The sequence below is a fragment of the Scyliorhinus canicula genome, chromosome 7 (genome assembly GCF_902713615.1).
Source record: "Scyliorhinus canicula chromosome 7, sScyCan1.1, whole genome shotgun sequence".
Lineage (NCBI taxonomy): Eukaryota > Metazoa > Chordata > Chondrichthyes > Carcharhiniformes > Scyliorhinidae > Scyliorhinus > Scyliorhinus canicula.
In genome coordinates, this window is record NC_052152.1 from 25,393,155 (window position 1) to 25,419,442 (window position 26,288).

A 26,288-nucleotide genomic window follows, 5' to 3' on the forward strand; every position below is an offset into this window, starting at 1 on the left:
CACATTGCCCTTGAAGGGCCACAGCAGTTACTTGCTAGAAAGATCCTAAGGCTTAAAAGGTTAATCTATATGGACAAGTTTAATTAACTTAGCGTTATTAGCTATGTAGCAATGTGTTAGTCATGAATTAACGGTTTGAAGAATGTTATCCCTATTTTCCCTGCTATTTATTTATTTCTAGTTTGTTTTCCTTTTTGAACCATTTTTACAAAAGTTGCTTAGACTTCTGATTCCTTCCACGCTTGCCGATTTCACAACAAATGTTGATGTACGAATGCAAATCAGGAGTGGGATGTTTTTACCTCAATATTGTCTTAACTTGTTGAAGTCATTTGTAATAACCATCTGCTGACCTGACTGATATCAGGTAGCTCCGTACAGGCCAGGTGTGGAATCTGACACCCTCAGATCTGTAGGTGGTGATGCTTCAGCTCTCTTGTCCTTGAAGTTGCTGGACAATTTTTTAAAAAATAAGTAATTTGATTAGGCTGCTTTTTTTTTTTAGATCTGTTTGGATATATATATATATATATATAGTTACTATTCTAATGTTTCCTTTTTCATACTTAGCAAACCAAGAGCAGGCAGCAATATTAAAAGCTCAGAGAAAGGGAATCTGCAGTCAGGGAGGAACACGCAGAGGAGAATTAACATCGTAGCTCTCCTGCGAGAGAGACTGAACTTCAATAGATGGTTTAGGTATCATCAAATAATGGCAAAGTTTGCCTATAAGCGAATGTTATTAATCTTCAGAAGATTTTGATTAGTATTATTTATTTAAATCATAGAATTTTAAGGTATATTAATGGAGATGGGGTGGATACTTTGTGTTGCTTCTTGTTACAATCCAAAATGAATTCCTCTCATCTTCCTGCCAACATATCGCCCTGTATCTTCTCTGCTTTAAATGTTTATCCACTTTTCCCTTTTTAAAATAACAGATGTCATAGTCTCTATCATCACTCCCTGTTATAAAGCACTCGTGCAATAAGCCATGATCTGTAAATAGATTTATCCTGTCCTTCTGCTCAATGAATATATTAAATTAACAATCTTTACTGACTTATGACTGGAGGAAAGTCTTTGTCACACTACAATAATGCGTCACAATTTTAACAGGTTGATTTAAATCTCAACCTTTGCTTAATTTAACAAGCTATTTTGAATCAGTTGGTTATATGATCTAGAATAAATTGAGGTGATAATTTTGCTCCGGCAGGTGTTGAGGTACTCGACATCTGTCATTTCCCTCCCATCCCCATCATGTTGCGCGCACTAACAAATTAGAGGTAATTAGTTTGTTGAATTAGCTTCAGATTATTGAAATCTAACTTTGAGGAACATTGACGGTATCTTGGGTACCCATGCCCATACAGTAGCCAAAATATTGAGACTTCAAAAATAGTAGCAACCACTGCAGTTAAAACAGGGCTTTGTAGGTTAAAGCGAGTTTCCTAGTTTGTGTCTCCCTGTATTTGTATAGTGCCGTTTTCTAATTGGTTTCCATGTGTTTATCACTTAATTTGTTTTTTAGGAGCAGCTTAACAGAAGTGTTCATTCCTGGGCAGACAAAGCAAAGGGTGATGCATGCAAGATAGAGGAAAGGTCCCCCACAATTGTGAATTGAAATAACCCATTTACAACTGCTTAGCCCAGCCTAATATTTTCATTTCTGTTGTCACTAGTGGTGATGCTTTTTGACTTGTTCTGCAATGACACTGAAACATTGAACAACATGTGAAATTTCACACTAAACTGGAGGCAGGGGGTTCACCTTATCCTGCACATTTGTCTCGTTATAAGACAACCAACCAATTTCCTGTGTAACCATTTACCCGAATAAAATAAATTGATTAACAAGGGGAAGAAGGGCAGCACGGTGGCGCAGTGGGTTAGCACTGCTGCCTCATGGCGCCGAGGTCCCAGGTTCGATCCCGACTCTGGGTCACTGTCCGTTAGAAGTTTTCACATTCTCCCGTTTTGCGTGGGTTTCGCCCCCACAAACCAAAGATGTGCAGGGTAGGTGGATTGGCCACGCTAAATTGCCCCTTAATTGGAAAATATGAATTGGGTATTCTAAATTTATTTTAAAAAAACAAGGGGAAGAAAGATCACTTGTGATTAGATAGTATAGGAGACTGAAGAACTAACTTTTATTGTAAGGAGAAGGAATCACTTAAGAATGCAATTGGGACAAGAGGGGTTTTCCCTTGTGAAAAGCATAGGTTACCAATCCAGCCCTGTGTGCAAGGGATGAGTTTTAGCTTTCAAAATGGCTAACAGGATAATGAATGGCATTGACTTGCCATGCATTTCAATTGTTTTCATGAATGTGATTTTCCTAGGTGTTAGTTTTGTTTCTTGTTCCCAGAAGTCTTAAGAGTTTGGACTTTTGAAGTGAGAATGATACACTGAGATTCGTCTCCGGCGACTTCCCTATTTATAAGATGTATCTTTCAAAAGTCTGAAGAATTAAGTTAAACATTTGTTTTTAGATCTGCCCAGGAACGTGATAAGCTTTGGCAGGAACAAGTTCAAAGAGATGAGGAAGAACGACTGAGAAACCTCCAGGAAGAGGAAAACCGAAGACGGGAAGAAACTTCCCAAAAGAGAGAACCGGAGGAAAAAAGCAAGCAGGAAGTATTGAACAGAATGTTTCAAAAGCACCTAGAACCATCAAAAGAGCAGTCTCGGAGTGCGTGGCCAACACCAGGTAACCTCTGGCAAATTAACAGTTTATTTAAAAAAAAAAACAAAATCCGTTTTGTCCCTCCTTGCAATGTTGATTACACTGCCATGAGGATGGGGAAACCTGGGCCTTAAACATTTAATAGAAATATGATGAGAGAGATGATCATCTGAAAGTTATGCGAGATGTGAACATTTAAGGAAAAGGTAAATGTAGAAAACTGCAGCCAATTAAATTTGAACAGTAGGAGAGACATGGGTTACAAGTCCAAACTAATTGAAGGCAAATTTAGGGGTTTTTTTCAAACACGTGCTGTGGTCAATGTATCTTATGGACTCTGACAGAAAGGAAACCCAGAAATAATTGGATAGTGTAATGCAACTTACTTAGGCTTAGTTACTTTGGTTCAGTGTGAGACTTCGGGCAGCAAGACTCCACTCGTCTTGATCCATCGCAATTTCTTTTGCTCCAGCCCAGGTGATGTCCCGATTTTTGAAGGTCCTCCTCAAATGTATTTTGCAAGTTTTCTTTGTCCAGTTCTGTCCTCTTATTTTCATCTGGCGGTATTTTTTCTACTGGCTACTCGGGGAGACAAAAAATGTGTCCTGTTAGTTTTCGTCATCCCGGTCATGATGTCCTGAAGGCGCTTTTGACCTGTTCTCTGTAGCACTTCTACATTGATTAAGTCTTTCCATGTGATGCACAAGATCTTGTGTAGGCAGCACTGGTGATAGGAGTCCAACTTTTGCTGTTTGTTTTCATGTCTCATGGGCATAGATTACAGTTGGGGGCAGCACGGTGGCACAGTGGGTTAGTCCTGCAGCTTCACGGCGCCGAGGTCCCAGGTTCGATCCCGGCTCTGGGTCACTGTCCGTGTGGAGTTTGCATATTCTCCCACAACCCAAAGATGTGCAAGGTAGGTGGATTGAACACGCTAAATTTCCCCGAAATTGGAAAAAAATGAATTGGGTATACTAAATTTATATTTTAAAAAATATATTACAGTTGGTACGATTATGTACATGAAGAGCTATAGCTTCATGTGTTTATGGTGTTGGATGACCAGACTGCGTGAAATTGCTGTGGATGACCAGACTGTGTGAAGTTGCTGGAAGACTGATGCTGCTTTACCAATTCCTGTATGGCTGTCGATCTATAGATGGCCCTCCCTGACGATGTTGTTTCTGAGATTGAAATGGTCACTGTCTTTGATCTGTTGCCCGATAGTGAGGGAAAGCCTTTCTGCCGTCACAGCTGGCTCTCTCGCAGCGGGTGTGAAGACCAACCTTGAACCAGCTACTCTCAAAACTGGTGGTCATGTCTTGGAGCATGTGAAAGTTCCCAACCAGCAAGGTGATGCTGTCTGCAAAATCCAGGTCCATCAACCAGTGGTATTGCCACAGGATGCCAGAGCCTGCACTCACCATTGCCTTTCTCATGATTAAACCAAGAGTAATAGAAGTAGTATGTAGTCTTGCTGCGCTCCTGTGATAATACTGAAGGAGTCCTTTGTACCTGCGCTGGTTTTGAAGCAGCTGGAGTTGAGGGATCAGGCTTTGAAGATGTTTATGTACTTTTCCGGGATGCCATACACTCTAATGGTGTACCAGAATGACTGCCAATGGATGCGATTGAAAGCCACCTTGCAAGCAATAAACTTGAGCAAGCAGTTTCTGATACTCTACACTCTGTTTTGATGTTCCTGAGTGTAAAAATCTGCTCGCTGCATGATCTGTCACCCCAGAAATCTGCCTGTTCTTTGTGAGAGGTACTATTTACCTCTGCTTTCAATCTGACGAGGAACGCTGTACTGTGCTGAAGACCTTGCCGGTTACAGGCAACAGTGTGTTATGTCCCTTCAGTTTTGCAATTGCTGAGGTTTCCTTTCTTTGGCAGTGTTGTGGAGAATGCAAAGACACTTGACACAGTCACCTGTAGGTGAATGTGGAACTTTCTGGCTTCTTGACGTATTAAAATTTTACCAATTGAATCCTTGGGGCAGATTCATGATTTTCACCCATGATTCCATTCCAAGATAAAGCCTGTGACAAGATCGGATGTGTGTTGTAGCAGAACACTAATTATGCAGCAGTGAGCAGGTTTTCTGGGCAGGTGTCATTTAAAAAAAATAAAATAAATTTTAGTGTACACAATTCATTCTTTCCAATTAAGGGGCAATTTAGCGTGGCCAATCTACCTAACCTGCACGTCTTTGGGTTGTGGGGTTGAAACCCACGCAGACATGGGGAGAATGTGCAAACTCCACACGGACAGTGACCCAGGGCCAGGATTCGAACCCGGGTCTTCAGCGCCACAGTCCCAGTGCTAACCACTGCACCACATGCCGACCCTCTGGGCAGGTGTCATTTGATGGTACTCTTGATGACTCCTATCAGAAGAGGCTGATAAGATGATAATTGGCTGGACTGGATCTATCTTGCCTTCTACAGAAAGGGCACCAACTTTCTAATCTTCACGTTTTGTACACATTGGTGCAGTTGCTTATCTTGTGGGGCAGCTAGTCACAACCTGAATGTTTTTTGAGCCCTTGGATCTCACTGTGGCCAGTGGATCCAGCTGTTTTTGCATGTCGCATTGAGTGAATAAATTGACTGGACTCTGACAGCCATGATGTTGGGCACCATTTTTGAGCTGCCATTTTTAGCTGAAATGCTCAGATTTTTCAACCTTGTCTCTTGGACTCTCATGCTGGGATCTGTCATAGTTAAGTATGGGGATGTTCATGGAGCCCCTCTCAGTTGCATCATTGTTCATTCCCATTTTTGACCTGATAGAGGAGGGCTCACAAAGTTTTACTCTGATTCCTTATGTTTTTGCCCGTCATCTGCTTTGGGTTCTTAACGTGCAGGTAGCCCTTTGTAACAATCAGTTGGCATGCCATTATTCTAAGATGTGTCTTTTACTGCACCTGGCATGTCTTTCTACACTTCCCATTAACTCACGATTAAACTGTCCCAATGGAGGAACAAAGGTTGTACTAAGTCAGGAAATGAAACAGGGTGGTTTTCAATTCTACTCCTGTCAATATCATGGATGGGCAGTTTTGAACTCTTTTTGATCTGTCACTAGTTTCCCCATTCATTATGATGGTATTATTACACCATATGCTGAAGGGTGGATGAGACTTCATATTCACCAAGACTGCGGTGGTTACTCCTAGCTGAGGATAGATAAGTTCAAGTAAGTTAGTCCTCTTAATGGTTCCTTCAGGTGTTGCAGGCTTCATCTGGCATTTTGTCGTCTTCAGGACTGGACCTCTTGGTCGGTTGTATACTAATTAAGCCTCTTGATGCACATTGAAGTTGCACAGAATTGTAGTCTACTTGATCTTCATTGCAATGTTTTCTGGTTTGGTTTTCTGGTATCATTAATAAGGCCCCCTGCAAGTTCAGTGGCTTACACATATTTCCATACTTGCATTTTCTCTGCTAATCTGTTCCCTTTTTTAATTGTCACGGTTTTAAAATTGTGCTTGCTTATTTTAAGAGATAGAATGGAAGCTAATAAATTGATATGTTGCATCAGCTGTACCTTCTTAAAAGGATTGGTTAATTTTGTTATTGGGTGGATTGGCCACGCTAACTTAATTGGGTATTCTAAATTTATTTTAAAACAACAATGTTGATAGAGATCTGTCTCAGTGAAATCTTTATTTCAGGCTTGATCGGTAAAGGTGGAGGTCCATGGCCAGCAGTGCATATTTTAGAGAGTTGTGCCCTTTAGGTAGTGGTGCAGGAGCCGCAGAAGCAAATTATTGCCTTTTGTAATAGAACAAAACATTTAAATTAAATCTGAAGTGGCCCATTTGAAATAGATTTGGATCAGTTTAGTCTCCAGATTTGGTACTTTGAAGTAAATTTAACTCCCAGATTACAATGGGAAGAAGTTCATATCTAAAATTTGTCGTGCCCAATTTGACTGGTAGAATTCCTTCAGCAGTACCCCTGCATGTGTTCAGGCTACTATTACAGCTGTGGTTATTGGTCACTGTAAAGACAAAGCGTGTTTTCAAATTCTTAGAGGTCTACCTGCTGCAACATATGTTTTTAATTGTATGAAGTTTTAGCTTCAACCTTTAAAGCAAGATGAAAACAACGTTCATTTTCTCTTTCTCGCTCCCCCCTCAACAGAAAAGCCTACCTCTGTAAATACTGATCAAGATGGGGTTAAGATTGTATATTATAGAGCATTATATCCATTTGAAGCCCGGAGCCATGACGAGGTTACTATTTATCCTGGGGATGTCATAATGGTAAGTGTTCTATACCTTGTTCTCCGTGAGGCAGCTATAGATATGCAGCAGTTTTAGATGGGAAATGTGACTGAACAGCCCAAATTTTAAACTGACACACTTAAGAGTTTAAAAGCAGTGTGCAAAGCAAGTTGAAAATACTTCATAAATTATTTCAGATAATGTTCTACAATTTGTCGCACAGTGTGGCTGGATTAAAGCTCTTCTATTGGGTGATTAGCAGCCCAGGAAAACACATTTTTGTAACACCACAGGCTCATTTTGCCGTACAAGTCCTGAAACGAAGTTTCAGTCCTGTAGTAGTGGGTTGTCCTCAGATGTATTTAGATCCATGAAATTTCCTGAATTAACATGTTACATAGTTCTGTACATTTCTGCAGTGGTAATTCACGATTCATCTGCAAGTTGCCTAATATTTCCCAATGGTTTAATAACTATTTCCAAGGTATTTAATAAAATTAACAAAAATAACCTTTATTCAGCAGAGATCATTAAAAATAGCGCAAATTTTATTTTGCAGTTCTCGGGCAGGAAAACGTTAAGAACCCTATCTTTCTGCCAGGTAGAAGATTTGCCCAATTCATCTTGGTGCATATAAACATGAACTTGCAGGACTCTGAAGAAGTAGAAACTTGTCCTCTCTGCAAATGCACCATCAGAATTAAATGGAGCAAGGAATACTTTTTTTAAAATTGAATTCATTTCCATCTAGCATGATTGTTTCCCCAGCCCCGCCCCCCTTCAGCAGTTCAAATTGAGTTAATGCATTTCAGGAAAGAATTATGGAATGGTTACAGCAGAGGAAGTGGCCATTTTGGAGTGATGCCTTTCTCTTGTGTGGTATAGATTGATAATGGAATATTTAAAGTGTTGGCTGCCAGCATTTCTTCTAACAGGTGCAAAAAGTAATAACCGGTTTAAACTGCTAATCTCAATTTATTGCTTTTTAAGAAACAGGGGCACGATTCTTGGGTGTGGGCACTAGCGATTCTGGCCCCCACAGGAGGCCAGCACGGCACTGCAACGGTTCACGCTGCTCCAGCCTCACTTCCTGGTGCATACTGGGGGCGGCACCAACCTGCGCCGGCCCAACGCAACATGGCACGGGGGGTTCTGGGGCTGGACGCGCAACAAAGTAGGCCTGGGGGTAGGGGGAGGAGAGGGAGAGGCCGGCCCACCAATCCGTGTGCCCTGAATGCGGGCCAGACCCCATCAGAGGGCCCGCCCCCCCCACACAGGCCGCCACTGATCCTTCGCACAGAGTTCCCGCCGGCAGCGACCAGGTGTGGACAGCGCTGGCGGGACTCTGCTTTTTCCACGCGGCCGCTCGGTCCATCCAGACCGGAGAATCGGCAGCCTGGCCTCTTACAGCGACCGGCACCACGCCAAACGTGCCCGCGCAAATGGCGCCGATTCTCCGCTCCTCGGAGAATCACTCGTCTGGATGGCGTGGTGCGGTTGCAGCGATTCTCCGGCCCGTCGCAGGGCTGGGAGAATCGCGCCTTATGTACCTACATCAAAGCTGTTCACTTGGGCAAATCTCTACAACTCAGGATAAACAAGTAAGAGCTTCAATCCTATATGATCACCCAAATTTATTCTTAAAATCCTGATTTGAAGCTAGGGTATACCACCATCCTGGAGATTCTGCATTAACACACACAAGTTGGCGGCATGGTGGCCCAGTGGTTTGCACTGCTGCCTCACGACGATGAGGTCCCAGGTTTGATCCTGGGTCACTGTCCGTTTGGAGTTTGCACATTATCCCCATGTCTGCGTGGGACTCACCCCCACAATCCAAAGATGTCCTTGGTCGGTGAATTGGCCATGTGAAATTGGCCCTTAATTGGAAAAAATAATTAGGGACTCTAAATTTATAAAACAAAACACTCAAGTGAAAAATATGAATGGAGAAAGTAATTTGGCTTTCTCCCCATCCCATCAGAGCATCCATTCCTGAAGTGGTTCCAGTGTCTTTACTTCCACTGCCTGGATACCCATTCACTGTGTTGACCGCCCTGCTTCGTATGAAGATCTTCCTTCCGTCCTAAATTTGCCTTCCACACAACTTGTCCTATGATGAGTTTCATTTAAAGTCATTTGGATTCACTATTTCTGTGTTGTTTTCCGCCACCTGAATTAATGTAAGTGACCGCTTATAGTTATAAAAATGCCTCACTACCACCTCTTCTGTGTATTTTCTGTTTTCTGGGGTACATTTTTCGATCATAATCATAAAACAGCCAGAGGGGCCAGATAGTTATGATAATCCTATCTTGTAATAGATCCATGCACCCCCACCCCCAGTTTCGCAAGTTGAAGCGAGCATTTTGAGATCCTGTTTTTCTTTAAATTGCTAATGAGATTTTGTAACTTTTTGTTTTACTGCCCTTTTTTTGATCTTTTTTGCTTTCCTGTTGGAGGTTAAAGGGGAATGGGTAAGTCAGCTGCAGTATTATTCGGGGGGTTCCATTTGTTTCGTATACTTGCATATTTTCCTCTCGCAGAAGGATAGTGAAATAATGTGACAAAGGGCACTGGTTTATCATGACTTCATCAAATCTGTTATTGTGACTTGAAGTTTGAGATTTGTATCACTTGTATTTGAATTCTGAAATTCTATCCATCCTTTTTTTTTTATAATGTGAAACTATAAGTCAGTGTCCTTAAGTTTGATAAGAAGTCTTGCAACGCCAGGTTAAAGTCCAACAGGAGTATTTGGAGCCACTAGCTTTTGGAGCGTTGCTCATTCAGGAGCTCCGAAAGCTAGTGATTCCAAATAAACCTGTTGGACTTTAACCTGGTGTTGTAAAACTTCTTACTGTGCCCACCCCAGTCCAATGCCAGCATCTCCACCTCATGGCTTAAGTTTGTATGCTAAGAATTGCTGATGCTTTTGATGCGTGTCAATTCTTGATTACTGCCGCAATTATCTATTTTCCGTCATCTGAATGCCAGAATCATGTAACAATGCTTGCACTGCGCAAGTATACTGAGTGTGCCAAACGCATATACCGTATCTGAGGTGTAATTCCCTAAATTGGGTGTATGTAATAGGCAGCCCTGTAATCTTGCAGATAATTGTTGCCCAGTCACACATCCATTTTGAGTGTTATTGAGGGAAAGGGTGAAATTCTGTTTTATTTTTGTATTTGTTGTTGATTGAAATCTGATTGTATTTCCCAAGCCAATGAATCTGCAACAGCATTTTTGAATTTAGCACTAATGATAATTCTAGAGGCTAGGCATTTACTTGTGCAGTGGAAATGCCACAATTGTTAACTGAAAACGATTCACGAGGAAAGTAGTCACTTTCTCTTTTGTTTCTCCACTGCATTTAAAAATGTTAGAAATAGCGGGATCGGGCAATTCGGGTTAAACTCCAATAAGAATGAGCAGATACGGGGCAGCAAGGTAGTGCAGTGGTTAGCACTGCTGCCTCACGGCACTGAGATCCCAGGTTCGATCCAGATCCTGGGTCACTGTCCGTGTTGAGTTTGCACATTCTCCCTGTGTTTGCGTGGGTTTCAACCCCACAATCCAAAGATGTGCAGGATAGGTGGATTGGCCATGCTAAATTGCCCCTTAATTGGAAGATGTTAATTGGGTGCCCTAAAATTATTTTTTTTTAACAAATGGGCAGATACTTCTAGTTAGATTCAGCAAATTAATCTCTGGAAATAAATGATTGTGAAGTGTTCATTTTGCACTTGGTTGTTTAATAACTGGAAATTTCATTCCTCGATGATGGGAATGGTGTTCAGTAATTGTGGTGCTAACATGATGGGAATGGTGCATTGTCGTGTTCACTGGTGCATGTCTGTGAAGTCCATCTGTTAACACTGCACTTCTTCCAAATCTATGAATTCTTCCCCCATCCCTTTCTTGTATTGATCCTGCATGCAATCGTAACTTCTAAATGTCAAAGTTGGCATGTAGATTTTCAGGGTACACCAGGGAACAAGTTGTAGCTCTTGGAAAAGTGCTCATTGCCATCCTTAATAGGGAAATAATTTGATTTATTACTAGAAAATGAGAATTTTGAGAAACCTTTTTTAAAACTTAATTTTTTTGTGATTTCAGTGTGGTTATTGCTGTTTTGCCAGCAGTAGCACACATTGTTTCACAAGCACTGGTTCCAGATAAGATGAATTTTACTAGGCTTAGCCATGTTCTCACTGTGACACTTGGGGGATAATGAATGCTACTTCTTTCCAATCGATCATTTTTATGGTCTATGCTTGTACTTTCTAAACTTGTTTCCCAGTGTGACCCTATGCATAGACTCTCTGCAGTATTTGTCAAGTATTAGACACCTAATCCTAAAATACATGTTTCCAAATCAAAAATACAGGCAACAGTTTTGAATTGACTGCAGTAGACTAAATTTCAATTATGGGTAAAGTCATGGGGTCATCCAAGGAAAACTCCAGTCTGCTCTCTTGGCACTCTTAGTAATGTTTTGAGGAGTACTTTTCGAGGCATAATTCAAAGCTGTTAAATTGTTTTTCTCCCAGGTGGACGAAAGTCAGACTGGAGAACCAGGATGGCTTGGAGGTGAACTCAAAGGGAAAACTGGATGGTTTCCTGCTAACTATGCAGAGAAGATTCCAGAGAGTGAAGTGCCACCCAATTTGCAGCCAGGAACGAAGCTTACTGCGAAGATTGCTCCACATACGGTGGCTGCAAGCGTTGCACAGCCAATGACTGAGCCTGCAATGTCCTCCAATTGGGCAGATTTTAGCTCAACGTAGGTACAAGTGTGCAGTTTTTTTATTCTCTAAGATAACTGCTATTATTTAATATATTTCATAAGGAAATAGATTTTTAGACTGTAAAGGTGTTAAAGGGTATGGGGAGAGAAGTATGGTGTTGAGATAGAGGATCTGCCATGATCATATTGAATGGTGTAGCAGCTGGAAGGGCTGAATTACAGCTGCAACATCTTGGTATATGACGGGCACATTTTTCCTCAAATGGATGTACATAGATGGTTAAGTGCAAATAAAGCAATCGTTTAACATCCAACAGCACTGAGCTTTAGTTGGCACTTGAGCTTTTTTAAAAGCTAAAAATATTGTTGTAGTCTTTGCACAATATTTTTTGGCTTTTAAGGTTTATTTATTTTGTAACGCCGTTGGAAATGATGGTAGCCCCTTCCGCCACCTCTTCAAAATCTTGATGGGTTATGGTTCCAAACAACAAATAGCCCATTGTTAACTTAGCCCATTGAAGAAGGCTGTGAGAGATGAGTGGTTAGGGATCTGAAATGTTTTTGTGTTTAGCTGCTAACTGGGTATTTTCCTTCATGGTCACTGCTCAGCTATCCTGCGGGGAAGTGGTGCAAATAAGTCCTAAATTGTCAGCAATTAATTATTTTTGGTTCAGGAGGTGTTTAAATTGCGAGGTACATTTCCTGCTTCTGGCTATTTCAAAAAATACTGCATTTCTATTACCTTAAAAATGCGAAAGATGCTTGCAGAACTTTTATATACATGGGTAACTATGTTTTGAAAGGAAAAAAGTACATTGTCAAATTTAAGGTCTTAACCATGGGTTTACATTCAATGCTTAAATCTAAAGTGGCAATATTCCATCCTACTATAATGAGCTGAACAGGCAATCGTGCCTCGTTATAAACTTCAACCTTGTTTAGTGGAGTCCCTTCAAATAGCTGTTGACTTAACTATCTTCAGTGCAGCAATAAAAGTTTATGATTGAACCAGCAAGTAGCTGGTAAATTACTAAAAATAATTAACTATCACAAAATAATCATGTGATGGTAACAATACAGTCGAGGTTTGACCAACTCCGGACATGAACTTTACATTTTCACACATGTGAAGCTGAAGTTATTGGTCTTTATTTTCATTCATAAAATAAAACAGCTTTGGAACGTTGTCCCTCTGGTATTAATTGTCCTATTTTTTGCTGTACATTTGGGCATAGTAGTATTGGCAAAATGCCCCAGTGAATGTAAATTAATTGTCACTGCTTCAGAAGGAACCCCCCGAGCTATAAATTTGAAGGCTGGGTGAGCGAAGATTAGTTTGGTGGGGAATGGTTTGGATGCAGCAGAACCAGCTGAATGGATGGTTTCAATCTTGGGAACAAAGTGCTGCTCTCACTTTTATGGAGATGTTGAAAGGGTTTAAAGAGATGGTTGGTCGTGAAGAAAAGATTCCGTGGATCAAGGTCAAATGGAGCTTGATGTGGCTCAGCCAGATCTGATGATGGAATGGCTAAACCAATTATCTGTCATAAACGTTCAAATCTGTGCCCTGTAGATTTGAGGGTATGATGATGTGGTGGCAGGAAACATGCAGAAGTGATTAGAGGTGATCCTGTCTGTGATTAAGAAAATGGAAGTGTTGAGGCCACTTGAGATGGCACAGTCAAGGGACTTTCGCCTCAGGTAGAAGAGTTTATACAGAGGAAGGGTTTAAGGAATGGCAGAACAATGAACAGAGAGGGAGCGAGATGAGTTGAGATGGAGTTTGAGAGCAGCACGGTGGCGCATTGCTGCCTCATGGCACCGAGGTCCCAGGTTCGATTCCGGCTCTGGGTCACCGTCCGTGTGGAGTTTGAACATTCTCCCCGTGTTTGCGTGTGTTTCTCCCCACAACCCAAAGTTGTGCAGGATAGGTGGATTGGCCTCACTAAATTGCCCCTTAATTGGAAAAAAAATGAAGTGGGAGATGGAGTTTGAAATCACTGAAGACAATAAGTTGCTAGGTATAAAGCTGCAGACATCACTTCCAAACTTATTGTGGGGAATAGATGACAGAGCGAAGACATGGATGGACACATGAGAACAAGATGAGTGCTGATCTGCCACAGGAGTAGAAAGAGCGATCGGTAAGATTAGGTCATCTGGGCTAAATTGCCTTTGTGGTAGTTTGGGCAGTGCAGGTGGTGAAATGTGCAGCTATGTATGGAGACTTTGAGCAGAAAGGTTTGATCACCTCTAAGCCAAGGTTCTATTAAGACCGTGGTGACATGACTTTTTTTTAAAAGTTGTATAACAAAGCAACTTTTCAATTCTTGTACTTTGTTTTCACTTAGATGGCCCACAACAGGCAGTGAGAAACCGGAGAGTGATAATTGGGATGCCTGGGCCACGCAGCCATCACTAACCGTACCTAGCACAGGGCAACCTCGACAAAGATCAGCCTTCACCCCTGCCACTGTGTCTGGATCATCTCCATCACCTGTATTAGGCCAGGTAGGTAGCAAGTGCAACTTGGCATATCTATCATCGAATTACCATAATTTAAATATTGGCAAATTTTAAAGAGTAGTAAGATTTGGCGTTAAGAGTTCATAAACACACTTGCTTAATTTCTGGATCTTGGAGTTGAATTCATTCCAGGCTGAGGAAGAAGTCTCTTTAATAGCTAAAGGACCAGTATGAAATGATCTTGGACACTCTCGACCCAGCTCCTGGCAGTCATGGATTCAAAACAAAAGAAAATACTAAATTAGATCTCGATCAGACTTCAAGGGTTGATTGTATGATGAAAATTGATCTAGTGCATCTAATTAAAGTCATAAGAGGTCTACAGCATCGAAAAGGCCCTTTGGCCCATCGGGTCTGTGCCAGTCAAAAATTCGAATCCTATTTTCCAGCACTTTGCTTTGCAAGTGCGCTTTTAATTCCTCCTTAAAAGTTATGAGGGTCTCTGCCTCCACCACCCTTTTCAGGCAGTGGAAAGTTTCTCCCAGTCTACTATCTATGCCCCTCATAATTTTATATACCTCAATCATGTGTTGTCACTCTCACTCTCTCTCACTCTCTCTCTCTTCTCTTCCCCCCCCCCCCCCCCTCCTCCTCCTCTAATGTGGATTCCAAAACTGCACGCAGTACTCCAGCTATTGCTTAATCAATGTTTTATACAATTCTAGCATTACCTCCCTGCTCTTCAACTCTGTGCATCAGCTAATAAAGGCTAGTATGCCATATGCCGCCTTAACCGTTACATCTGCCTGCCCTTAAGTAACCGGGTGTTCATGCACACCAAAGTCCCTCTGATCCTCGGTGCTTCCCAAGGTCCTGCCGTTTAATCATGTATTTATTTGCCTTGTTTGCCTTGCCCAAGTGCGTCACTTCACTTATCTAAATTGAATTCAATTTGCCACTGATCCGCCTATTTGACCGACCTGTTTATATCCTCCTGTAATCTAAGGCTATCCTCCTCACTATTTGTCACCCACCAATTTTCATATCATCTGCGAACTTCCAGATCAACTCTCCTACGTTCATGTCCAAATCATTTTTGTAAAAGACAAACAGCAAGGGCCCCAACACTGATCCTTGTGGGACCCCACTAGACATGACTTCCAGTCAGAAAAACACCCCTCGACTTTCGCCCTCTGCTTCCTGCCACTCGGCCAATTCTGGATCCAATTTGCTAAATTTCTTTTGATCCCATGGGTTCTTAGTTCGCTATCAGTCTCTCATGGGACCTAATCTAAAGCCTGGCTGAAGTCCAAGTAACCCACGTCTAATGCATTTTCCTCATCTACCAACCTGGTCACCTCTTCGAAAATTCAATCAAGTTGGTTAAACATGACCTCATTTCGCTCTCAGAATTGCTTCCAATGGTTTCCCCACCAGAGGTTCGACTGACTGGCCTGTAAATCCTTGGTTGATCCCTTCCTCCATTCTTGAATAATGGTACCACATTGGCTGTTCTCCAGTCCTCCGGCATCTCTCCTGTGGCCAGAGAGGAATTGAAAATTATTGCCAGTGCCCCTGCTATTACCTCCCTTGCCTCACTCAACAGGCTGGGATAGATTGATCTACTTTTAAGCCTCCCAGACCACTCAAAACCTCCTCTCTGTCAGTTATTTAAAAAATTTTTATCACTGTCCTTCTCCCTGATTTCTGTAGAAACACCAGCCCTTTCACTAGTGAACACTGACATTCATTTCAAACCTTACCTATTTCCTCCAGCTCCACACACAAATTATCGTTGTGATCCTTAATGGACCCTACTCTTTCCCTAGTTATCCTTTTCCCCTTACTTGTACTTGTAAAACAATTTAGGATTTTCTTTTTATTTTGCCTGCCAGTATCCTTTCATGTCCCCTTTTTGCTCTCCTAATTTCCTTTTTAAGTTCCCTGTTGCACATATGCCTCCAGGGCTTCTGCTGTTTTGAGCCCACGATATCAGATATAAGCCTCCTTTTTTCTCCTTATCCAATGCTGTATATCCTTCGATATCCAGGGTTCACTGGATTTGTTGGTCCCACCCTTTTTCTTTATTGAAACATGTTGGCCCTGCGCTCTCCCTATTTTCTTCTTGAATGCGCCCCACTTTTCTGTCACAAATTTACCTAAAAGTGCCGCTCCCAGTCCACTCTGGCCAAATCATATCTGATCTTATTAAAATCGCCTTCCCCCAGTTTAGAACTTTGATTTCCGGCCCGTTTTTGTCCTTCAGTTATGATCGCTGACAGCAAAATGTTCCCCTGCTGATACTTCAGCCAGTTGCCTGGCTTCATTACCTAACATTTAATCTAGGACTGCCCCCTCTCTTGTACGGCCTTCGACGTACTGGCTTAAAAAGTTCTCCTGGATGTATTTTAAGAATTCTGCTCCCTCTAAACCTTTTACACGATGATGACCCCAGTTAATGTTGGGGAAGTTGCAGTCCCTCTCTGTCACTACCCTATTACTTTGTGCTTGCCTGAAATTTAGCCTACATATCTGCTCTGCTCTCTTCCTTTCGGACGGTTAGTGGGCTTTTAGAACACTCAGCAATGCGGATTACCCTTGTGGCTTCATTTGAAGAGCCTACTAAAGATGTCAAACATCCTTACTGCTGTGATTGATTAATTGCAACACCCCCTCTTTTGCCGCCTTCCCTGTGTCACCTGAAGACCTCCCCCCCCCCCCCCCCCCCATGTTATAATTTGAGTCCTCAACTCTTCTGCTTTGATATAATACTTTTCCTAAAATTTGGATTTAAAATATAAACACAGCTTTATCCTTGATCCATCTGTATTGCATCTGACTTGGGATTGTTGGAACGTGAGACTCGAACACTTTGCCATTTAAATAATTCAGTATTAACATACTAAGCATGGACATTCTCAAAATGTTTATCAGCAGTAACACTTCCATGAAGCTTCTGTCAACTCGATCTCCTGATCTCTGATAATCAGTCTGTTTATCCAGTATTTGTTGAATGATTCCCTGGATTATACACAGCATGGAAGATTCCATACCAACCTCTGGTTTGTGTCATATGCAGTGATTGTTGCCCTCCTTAATCCAGGGCTACCATCAGACAAAATGCCTATTACTTATTGCTAAACATTGACTAGTGGTGTGTTTTGATTTAAAATAAATAAATTTAGAGTACCCAATTCTTTTTTTCCCATTAAGGGGCAATTTAGCGTGGCCAATTACACTTCAGGTGCCTTACACCTCTTTGTTGGGTTGTGGGGGTGAGACCCACGCAGACACGGGAAAATGTGCAAACTCTGCACGGACAGTGACCTGGGGCTGGGATCGAACCCGGGTCCTCAGCGCCATGAAGCAGCAGCGCTAACCACTGCACCACCATGCTGCCCTGAGTGTGTGTGTTTGGATATCAGATGAGAGGATTGGATGTGGCTGTCTGAATTTGAACAGTCAAACAACACTCGCTGGTGAGAGTCCCGCATGAGTAAATGTCCATTTGAACAAGATAATGGAGGGAACACACATACCCCTGCAAGGAACTGAGCAGAAATGGAGAGAAAATTGAGCGAAAGCTGAAGAGCTTAGAAATGTGTTTTTTTTTATCTTGGGCTAATTTAATGCAGTATGCATCTTTTCTTCTTCCTTCACCCCATGTTTTGATGTTGAGTTTTGTGTTGATGCAGGTGAGATATGGGATGACGAATCATTTAACCATTTCTGTGACTGTAAAATAATTCCATTCATCACAGAGCATCTGTGAACTATCTTCGCCTATATGCTAATTTGGTTCGAACTGACAGCCGACAACCTATGCCATTGAATCTTATTTGGTCAAAACTGATCAGTTTGGTCACTTCAAGCGATGGAGAATCTATAAAGTTGGCAAAAAGGACACTTTCATCCCTTCTGTCTAAACCGGATTAGAAAACTAAATCCATATTTTCATCCATTTTCATGTGGATTCCCCTTTTCTAAAATAGGAAGTCCAAGCAATGGCCCATAATTGCTGGTCATTGGTCCCCTTTACTTTTTAATTTCTAACAGCTGGTTTGTGCCATTTGGCTTTTGTGGGCCCAGAGATTTGGAACGGGCTTTGAATTAAAAGAAAAAATGATTTTTGGCTCCCCATCATTTAAAAATGTAATTGTCCATTTAATAATGAGAAGTCTTACAACACCAGCATCTCCACATCATGGCTACCATCGAAATTTAATAGTGACAAACTTAAGCCACCTTGTAGAAACATTCAAGTATGACATAGAACATAGAGCATACAGTGCAGAAGGCGGCCATTCGGCCCATTGAGTCTGCACCGACCCACTTAAGCCCTCACTTCCACCCTATCCCCGTAACCCAATAACCCCTCCTAACCTTTTTGGTCACTAAGGGCAATTTAGCATGGCCAATCCACCTAACCTGCACATCTTTGGGCTGTGGCAGGAAAGCAGAGCACCCGGAGGAAACCCACGCTGGGAGAACGTGCAAACTCCACACAGATAGTGACCCAGCGGGGAATCGAACCTGGGACCCTGGCGCTGTGAAGCCACCGTGCTATCCTCTTGTGCTACCGTACTTGAACAAAATGTTGTTGATTGGCCGAATGGCCTCCTTCGCCCCTGTATGTTCTATGTTGACGTGCTTCAGTAATGTTAGACTGCAGCTTATTGGGGTGAGCAGTAAATATTTTAATGCAATTGGAACTGGAGCACTATTGACGTTTTTTATTCCTAATTATTTGACAGGGGGAGAAGGTTGAGGGACTTCAAGCACAAGCTTTGTATCCTTGGCGGGCAAAGAAGGATAATCACCTCAACTTCAATAAAAATGACATCATCACAGTTTTAGAGCAGCAGGATATGTGGTGGTTTGGAGAAGTTCATGGACAGAAGGGCTGGTTCCCCAAATCCTACGTGAAACTCATTTCGGGACCTGTAAGGAAATCAGTCAGGTACTCGTGTTTTGGATTTCAATGTTGATGAAATTATCTTTGCTACTTTGGTTCCTCTTCCTTGATGCTGTCCTAATTGGCCCATTGATGTGTGAGGTCAGCCTGCAATTGTCCCCTATAATTGGGAGCTTGTTATCTCTAGCAATGTCTAGCACACTACCACCCTTAGCCCAGCTGCCATATGGTATGAATGTTTTACTGTGTAAAACCTTTAGACCTTTTCTTAGTTTTATTTTCAGCGATCTACAATACAATTGGATTACACATTGACACTTTTTTGGTCTTGGTGAATGCTGGAAAGGGAAAGGTCAATTAAAATTCCAGACGTAGGAAGCTCCATATTTGAATCCGATTTCTGCCTCTGCCACAGGACTGAAATTCTTCCCATCAAAGTCACAAATGGCTTTCTATGTGGCTGAAAAAGGTAACCACCTCACCATCTCGATCTGTCTCCAGCCTTTGACATGGCAGACCACATCATCCTCCTCCAATGCTTCACTACTGTCATCCAGCTGGGTGGGACTGCTGTCGCCTGGTTCCATTCTTATCTACCTAATCTTAGCTAGAGAATGACTTTACAGTGGCAACTCTTCCTGCTCGGAACACCATGAATTTTGTTGACCTCCAAAGATCGATCCCTTGCCCTCCTATTTCTCCTGTAATGGTGTCTCTTGGTGACACCACCTGAAAGCACAACATTAGCTTTCACTCTCTGTTTAATGCTTGTTCGAAAGATGCATTGTTTCTGTTCTTTTTGCAGAGGGGAAGATAAATGTAACTTTCCTTTTGTGTTTTGTTCCTTGTACAATTCCACGCCTGAATTGCTGAAGATTTGGCCATTAACTGGACAGGATATGGCCTCCCTGTAGGGCCTTTTCATCTGACACAGTTGAGATTAGAACTTGCCTGTAGGGTGTTGGAACCACACTAATCTATATCCTCACACTCTGCCAGCATCACATTTGAACTTTAATGTTTCTGGCTATTTTTAAGCTGGAAACATAATGAGTTTAGAAATACAAATTCTTTCATGGTTGGATGTTTTTTGGAAGGGGATCGACCCATCTCCTTCAACCTCCCCACTGCAACAAATCTTTAATGTTATTTTGTGATGCACAAAAACAGTTTTACATTTTTCTAATTTTTACAGATCAGAGCATAATTCATTTTGACTATTAAATAATATGCTTGGCTATCTTAGACAGCTGACTTCAATCCAGTGTGTAAAACCATGGCATAGCGATCAGAGAAGTGCCCACCTCAATCACTGGCCTATATTGGCTGATGGGACAATAAATTGTAGTTGGCCTCTTTACTCCCAGACCACCGATTTTAAATGTAGTTTCCACTACCTGACCCCTGTGCTCGTTGGTAAGTACATGAGTTGTCATTGTTTTAGTGCTGGATTGAACTCTGTTGTGAAGGTACTGGGTGAACCCTGCCAAATATTTCCCAGTGTCTGGCACTACTAGAGGACTGGAATATTGCACATGTTGTTCCTGCATTCAAATAAAGAATGAAGCTTGACTTGAAAAGTGTAGGCAACGCATCTGAACAAATGTAGTGCAAAGCATGCATTGATGTCATTATGTAAGACACTCTGTGGATCACTAAAGAGCACAGTGTCCATAAACAGTGATCAGACTGAATTTGGAAGCAATCTGGCTTATTTAATTTGCTGGAATGTCTCGAGGGGAATGATAAATTGGTGGATGCAGGACATCCAGTGTATTAAAAAATAAATTTTCTCTTTCGTTAAAAAATTCTTGGATTTGCAGAAGACGTCCAAGGTACTATCTCTAAAATTAGGTGTATGTTACAAATCTGGTTAGACTGTCGGAAGCAGAGCTGTCATCAATGAAAAAAGCTATGTGGGTAACTGAGCAGTTCTGTCCACAATCCTGATCAGATGACAGAGTGGTTGTAAATGGCATGGAAAAGGTCCATAGTATATAAAATTTTCCAACGTCAAATTAAGTGATAGATGCAAGAAAATAAGGATTCACAAAACTGCATCAATTAAACAATCAGCTGGATTTCACAATAGTAACTAATGGGTTTAAGGAAAGTATATTCTCACCAAGACTTTCCATTACAGGTCGGACAGTATTGACATTTTAGGACAGATGGTTTATTAAGATAAAATACGAAAACCAAAATGGATATTTGGGTACATTTGTGCAAAACCAGTCAGAAAATCAGTTAATTAAGGGGAGAGGTGGGTGGATACTGGAACCTGTGGAACTAAGCTGAAGGAGTGCAGGTTCAGCAGTATATTGCAGACCTAGTGAAGTTCACTGTAAGCCAGTAACATTTTTATCTAAAGCAATTGTTAGTCGGAACAAGAAACTCTATTTGACTTGACCCAGAATAGTAAACGTAGAATTGTAAGCTGTGTCCAAGAGAAATACAGCATATGGGTTTAGGATTTTTGCTTTGCACTCTCGCCTGATTTATCACTTCTTCAGGAAATTCAGCATTTGATTAGGTAATGGGTATTTAATACTTTTGAATTAAAAAAAAAGCACTTCATAAAGCACGTGCTAATTATAATTGGATAGAATGCTTGGCTAGAGCTTGGAGAGAGAATACTGCTAGGATTGTATGGTCTTCAGAATGTGGGCTAGTTCATAAACAAATTACCCCCTTGCTGTGGCAGCCAAAAGGCCATTTACTTTCCAAAGAAAATGCACTACCAGGAGTTCTATGAAAGCAGCATATTGATGCAGTTGGCTTGGTACGCGTGACACAGTTGAAAGTAAATATCATATTTCAAAGTATTTTCTACTTTCTAAAAGCAATTTTCAAGCAGTCTATTTTGTAAGTTAGTATCCTGTTGTGTTCACAACTGGATTGTTTTCCTCATAAGACAATCCATTCAAAAGAACACTAGGAACAGATTTGGCATAGTTTGAAATTCTGGACTTGGAAGAAAATAAAGCTTTTGATTAAGTGCAACAACATGTTGTAACTTGGCAAAAACAGCACAGAACAAATTGGACTTTATAAACACTGATTTGTCGTTAAACTTTGGGTGTCTGTCGTCGTGGGATGATGTACACTGGTGTCTGTGATCTTTGCAAACAACGGCAAACTGACCTGGATCAGGAACAGGTGCTGAATGAGAATTTGGCACTTCATCTGCAGGGAGGAGAAATCTCAGGGGTACAGGAGGGGAAATCTCAGGGGCACAGGAGGAGAAATCTCAGGGGTACAGGAGGGGAAATCTCAGGGGTACAGGAGGTGACATCTCAGGGGTACAGGAGGAGAAATCTCAGGGGTACAGGAGGAGAAATCTCAGGTGTACATATGGTTTCAATAGCAGAAGCTTGGGAGCAGATTATCAATCTCTCGTAACAAGATCAGTATGGGGTACAGATGCCTAAATAAGGAGCAAGACACAAATAGGAGAGGCCACCTTTGAAAAGAGGTTTACATAATGAAAAAAATGCGGAGAATTTGGGTTTGAAGTATTTTTATCAAAATGGCCATTTAGGTACACTTTCTTCAGGAACTTGTGCTTTAAAACTAACTGCGAAAATTTTTTTGAAGAATCAGTTACCAAGGTGACAATGCATTCTGCTGGTCCTGAGAGCAAAAATGAGCTGATGCCCCTAGCCACCTCTACTCTGTTCCTTAAATTGCCAACCAAAAGCTGAATTACTTGATTACTGGTGATTAATCGCCATTAGTGAGGTTTGTTTTCCATTGGCAGTTGTAGTTTTTGAGTGAATTCTAATTATTTGAGAGCACTACAGCTTCAGAACATTGTGAAACAAACAAAATAATTCGGGATGTGAGAACGTGCAAACAATATAATCTAACCTTTTTGTTCTCTTTTTTTGAAGTGTGGATTCTGCTTCTTCCGAAAGCCCACCCAGCTTGAAGAGAATGGCCACCCCACCATCAAAGCTGCCTGCAGCACACGAAGATGGTAAGTACACGCTGCCGAGCTTCAATCCATCGGGAAGAGTGAAGCCTATTTCCCTTTGCAACCCACTGAGTGGTGACCCATTTAATGCACGAGACTCGTTCGACCCCAGTAGTTGCCTCATTTGAATGTTTTTTTTTCTTGCAACTCTCCGCTAGCCTGTGATACCTTGCATATTTGCATTAAATAGAAGTTTTAAATTGTTTGATGTTTTAGTGACATGTCAACAAAAATGTTACAGCTTTTACTAGGAAATAAAACATCATATGATTTACTGTATATTCAACCATCAATATAAACCAGTATTAAAACATACTCTTCATTTTAAAGTAGCTTTGTAAGGTATAAACGGAGCAAAATCTAAACATTATCAGGTGACCCATTAATACATAAAACACAAGCATGCAGGTAACCAATTACTATTTTCCCATATTTGTCAAAATAAAATACAAAATCATTATATGATGTACACGCTGCAAATATTTATTGTTGTCAGGTAGTTTAATTCTCCTGCCAACAGGGGGACGGAGTTGATTTTAAAAGCAGCTCAATTTGAGTGAATTTTGTTAGCAGTGTAAATTAAGAACTTGCAGTTCTTCATTAATGTGTTCCAATTGGCAAATGTAGACTGATTACCAGCAATGCTAATTCAGCTCCATTGGTTTGGTGTATCAAAAAGTTGCTGCTTAAATTAGGCTGAAGTGCTGCTAATGGGAACATTTTAATTCCATGCAAGTGCGGCAGTAACAATACTGCATTTGTTAGTGACTGGAACCAGGGTCATGGCATCCATCTATAAGACGACTCAAAAGCTTGCCACCATTTGTGTTTCACCAATCGTATAAAACCTTGTCCAAAACAATGTTAATTTGTAGAAAGCTGATGAGTTTCACATTTTGAATCAAGGATACAACTTGGAAATTAGTTAGTATTTATGTGGTATTTTATTTAATCCGCCTTCACTCTGGAACGGGTAATCTCTGAGAAACATTTTAAATGTTCAGCTTTGTAGAGAATCCACTTCCCCAATTTTCATAGTTGTTTCTTTTTGATTTGCTTCCCTTCTTTCTGCCTTCATTGCAAGCTGTTCTAACTTGCTGTAAGGTCCACTCCTGAAATTCAAAGTCCTATTTTGCACTAAATAATTCAAATTAAGCAACGTAAGTAGTTCAATGGGAATCAAAGTGACGCAGTGGAGCCGGTTAAATTCCCGTGTGTCAGTCCACAAATTTGAACATTCTGCAGTTCCAACCAAGTGCCAATTATGGCATTATCTACTCGGTATTTATTTATTGTCCATCAGTTACTTATTTAGCTTTGCCACCTGTAATACTAAATGACAATCATCAGATGGATTTAATCCGATTTAATACATCCATTTAGCACTTGTATTTATTGTTTATTTAGCTTAAATGAGTATATATACTATTTAGAGATTACTTGTTCACTTTTGTGTATTAATTAACTTCAGAAGCCTTTTATTTTGTGGTTGAATATTAAAACATAAATCGCAAGTAGAGAGTTTTGTTTTTATTCCCTGGTTCTGATACCCGAGTCCTGCCATTGCAATCGCTACGGCATGACTTTTTTCAAATGCTTCCTCCAATTGTTCTAGTCTAGTAGCTACTCTGGTGTCGCAGAAACTGTTTTGGTGACTTTCCTCCTATGTACCAGTCTGTCAAAGCTTACGTTTCCCAGTGCTGTTGTAAAAGCTGCCTGTGGGTCTTTCCCATTATGCTGCACTCAGTCACTGCTCTGATTTCTCCGCACTGCTGAACAGTACTCCAAGGCACTGTTGATAATTGCCAAGGAAGCATGAATAGGACCTGAAGTGTAGACTTGAAATTGGGTGATTCAACCATTTGGAGAAAGAAATAATCTCCAAAATCGAAATGGTGGTCCTGACTGGAACAGGAAACTTGATTTTCCAAATAAAAAAGATTCTGAAATTCTTAGATGGTAAAGCTCCATGCACATGCCCTGAAGAGTCAATCAACTTTGACTTTAACCTATTCTTTCTGGGTAAATGGATATAGTCCAATGAGGAAAGAGTGTGCTCTCCATGTAGGGGAAACGCACTCCTCCTGTATGGATTCTGCTGTCTCTTGGATTTCGCAGTTTTGGATCACCTGACTGCACAGGGCAAAAATGATTCTATAAACTCAGATTTATGCCAGCCAGGCTTCTACCAAGGTGCATATGATAACAATGCATTATCCTCTGAATCACTGTCCGTTATCTTCTGAAGATTTTCAAAATTGTCATTCAAAATCCAAATATTAAAAATTCTTTTACAACGCCCAAGAAAATGGATGAGGTGTGGTCCTCAAAATTCTGGATATAATGTGAAATCAGAAACATTTTGTCCATTGAACGTGAAGACTGAAGAAGAGCTATCCAATTTGATTTACAAACAAGAATCCTGATGGGACGCGATCCCAAAATTGATTTTTTTAAAAATAAGTTGTGGGATCCCATGGAATTTGTCTTTCTTGGTTTCTTGATTAGTGGCTGAGAGAATTATGTAACAGCCCCAAGTATCAACCCACAATGTGTTGATTGTGATTCATTTCCAATCGGGCTACTGCATTGTTGCTCTTTTTGTTGTGTATTGTTAGCTATAACATTGTATCGCTGTCGCTACATTGTCATTACTATTTTTGCTCATTTCTGTGCATCACTTTGACTCTTGTCACTTTACTTTATCATGCTGTACTGTTCTTTTCTTTGTTTTCTGATGTCTGCCGTAGAACCTTGCAGGGAGGAGGCTGCTCCGCCTCGACCTCCCTTTCTCCCAAGGAAAGGTACAGTAACTATCTCACTGACGCTTCTAATGAACCAGCCATGCTTTTGTAGCTCACTTGGAATTTATATTTTCTGATTAAAATGTTCTCAATCCAGAAGCATTATTGATGAATGTTGCTTTGCATGGAAGGAAGTGCACTGAATGCCTTTTAAAATATATGTAAATGTAACTATAGCTGCATATTTTGTTAGTTTGTATGCGGGGTATTTCAATACATATATGTAGAATACTAGAGATGTGGCAAATTGTAGGGAAATAATATTTGGTTATGGAAGAATCTCCTCATCAGAACTGTACTTCAATTAATCTATGATAGATAATTGAGATTGGCATCTTTTTGCTGCTTTCACTTGGTAAATACTTCGCCACATTCCGGCGCCTGTTCGGGTACACTGAGGGAGAATTCAGAATGTCCAATTCACCTAACAAGCACGTCTTTCGGGACATGT

At 41.1% G+C, this 26,288-nt stretch overlaps 1 protein-coding gene across 3 annotated transcripts in view; it reads left to right on the forward strand.

The window, feature by feature from the left end:
- Positions 1 to 26,288, forward strand: part of itsn1 (intersectin 1 (SH3 domain protein)) — a 204,789-nt gene that overhangs the window by 105,791 nt on the left and 72,710 nt on the right. For 2 of the 3 annotated variants that reach the window (XM_038801596.1, XM_038801593.1), the window contains exons 18-25: positions 2,496 to 2,713; positions 6,841 to 6,962; positions 9,386 to 9,400; positions 11,480 to 11,712; positions 14,028 to 14,187; positions 18,897 to 19,102; positions 22,951 to 23,036; positions 25,784 to 25,837. In XM_038801596.1, the coding sequence (XP_038657524.1) occupies positions 2,496 to 2,713; positions 6,841 to 6,962; positions 9,386 to 9,400; positions 11,480 to 11,712; positions 14,028 to 14,187; positions 18,897 to 19,102; positions 22,951 to 23,036; positions 25,784 to 25,837 (1,094 nt within the window). The remainder of the gene's footprint in view (positions 1 to 2,495; positions 2,714 to 6,840; positions 6,963 to 9,385; positions 9,401 to 11,479; positions 11,713 to 14,027; positions 14,188 to 18,896; positions 19,103 to 22,950; positions 23,037 to 25,783; positions 25,838 to 26,288) is intronic. The other variant, XM_038801594.1, reaches the window with a different exon arrangement.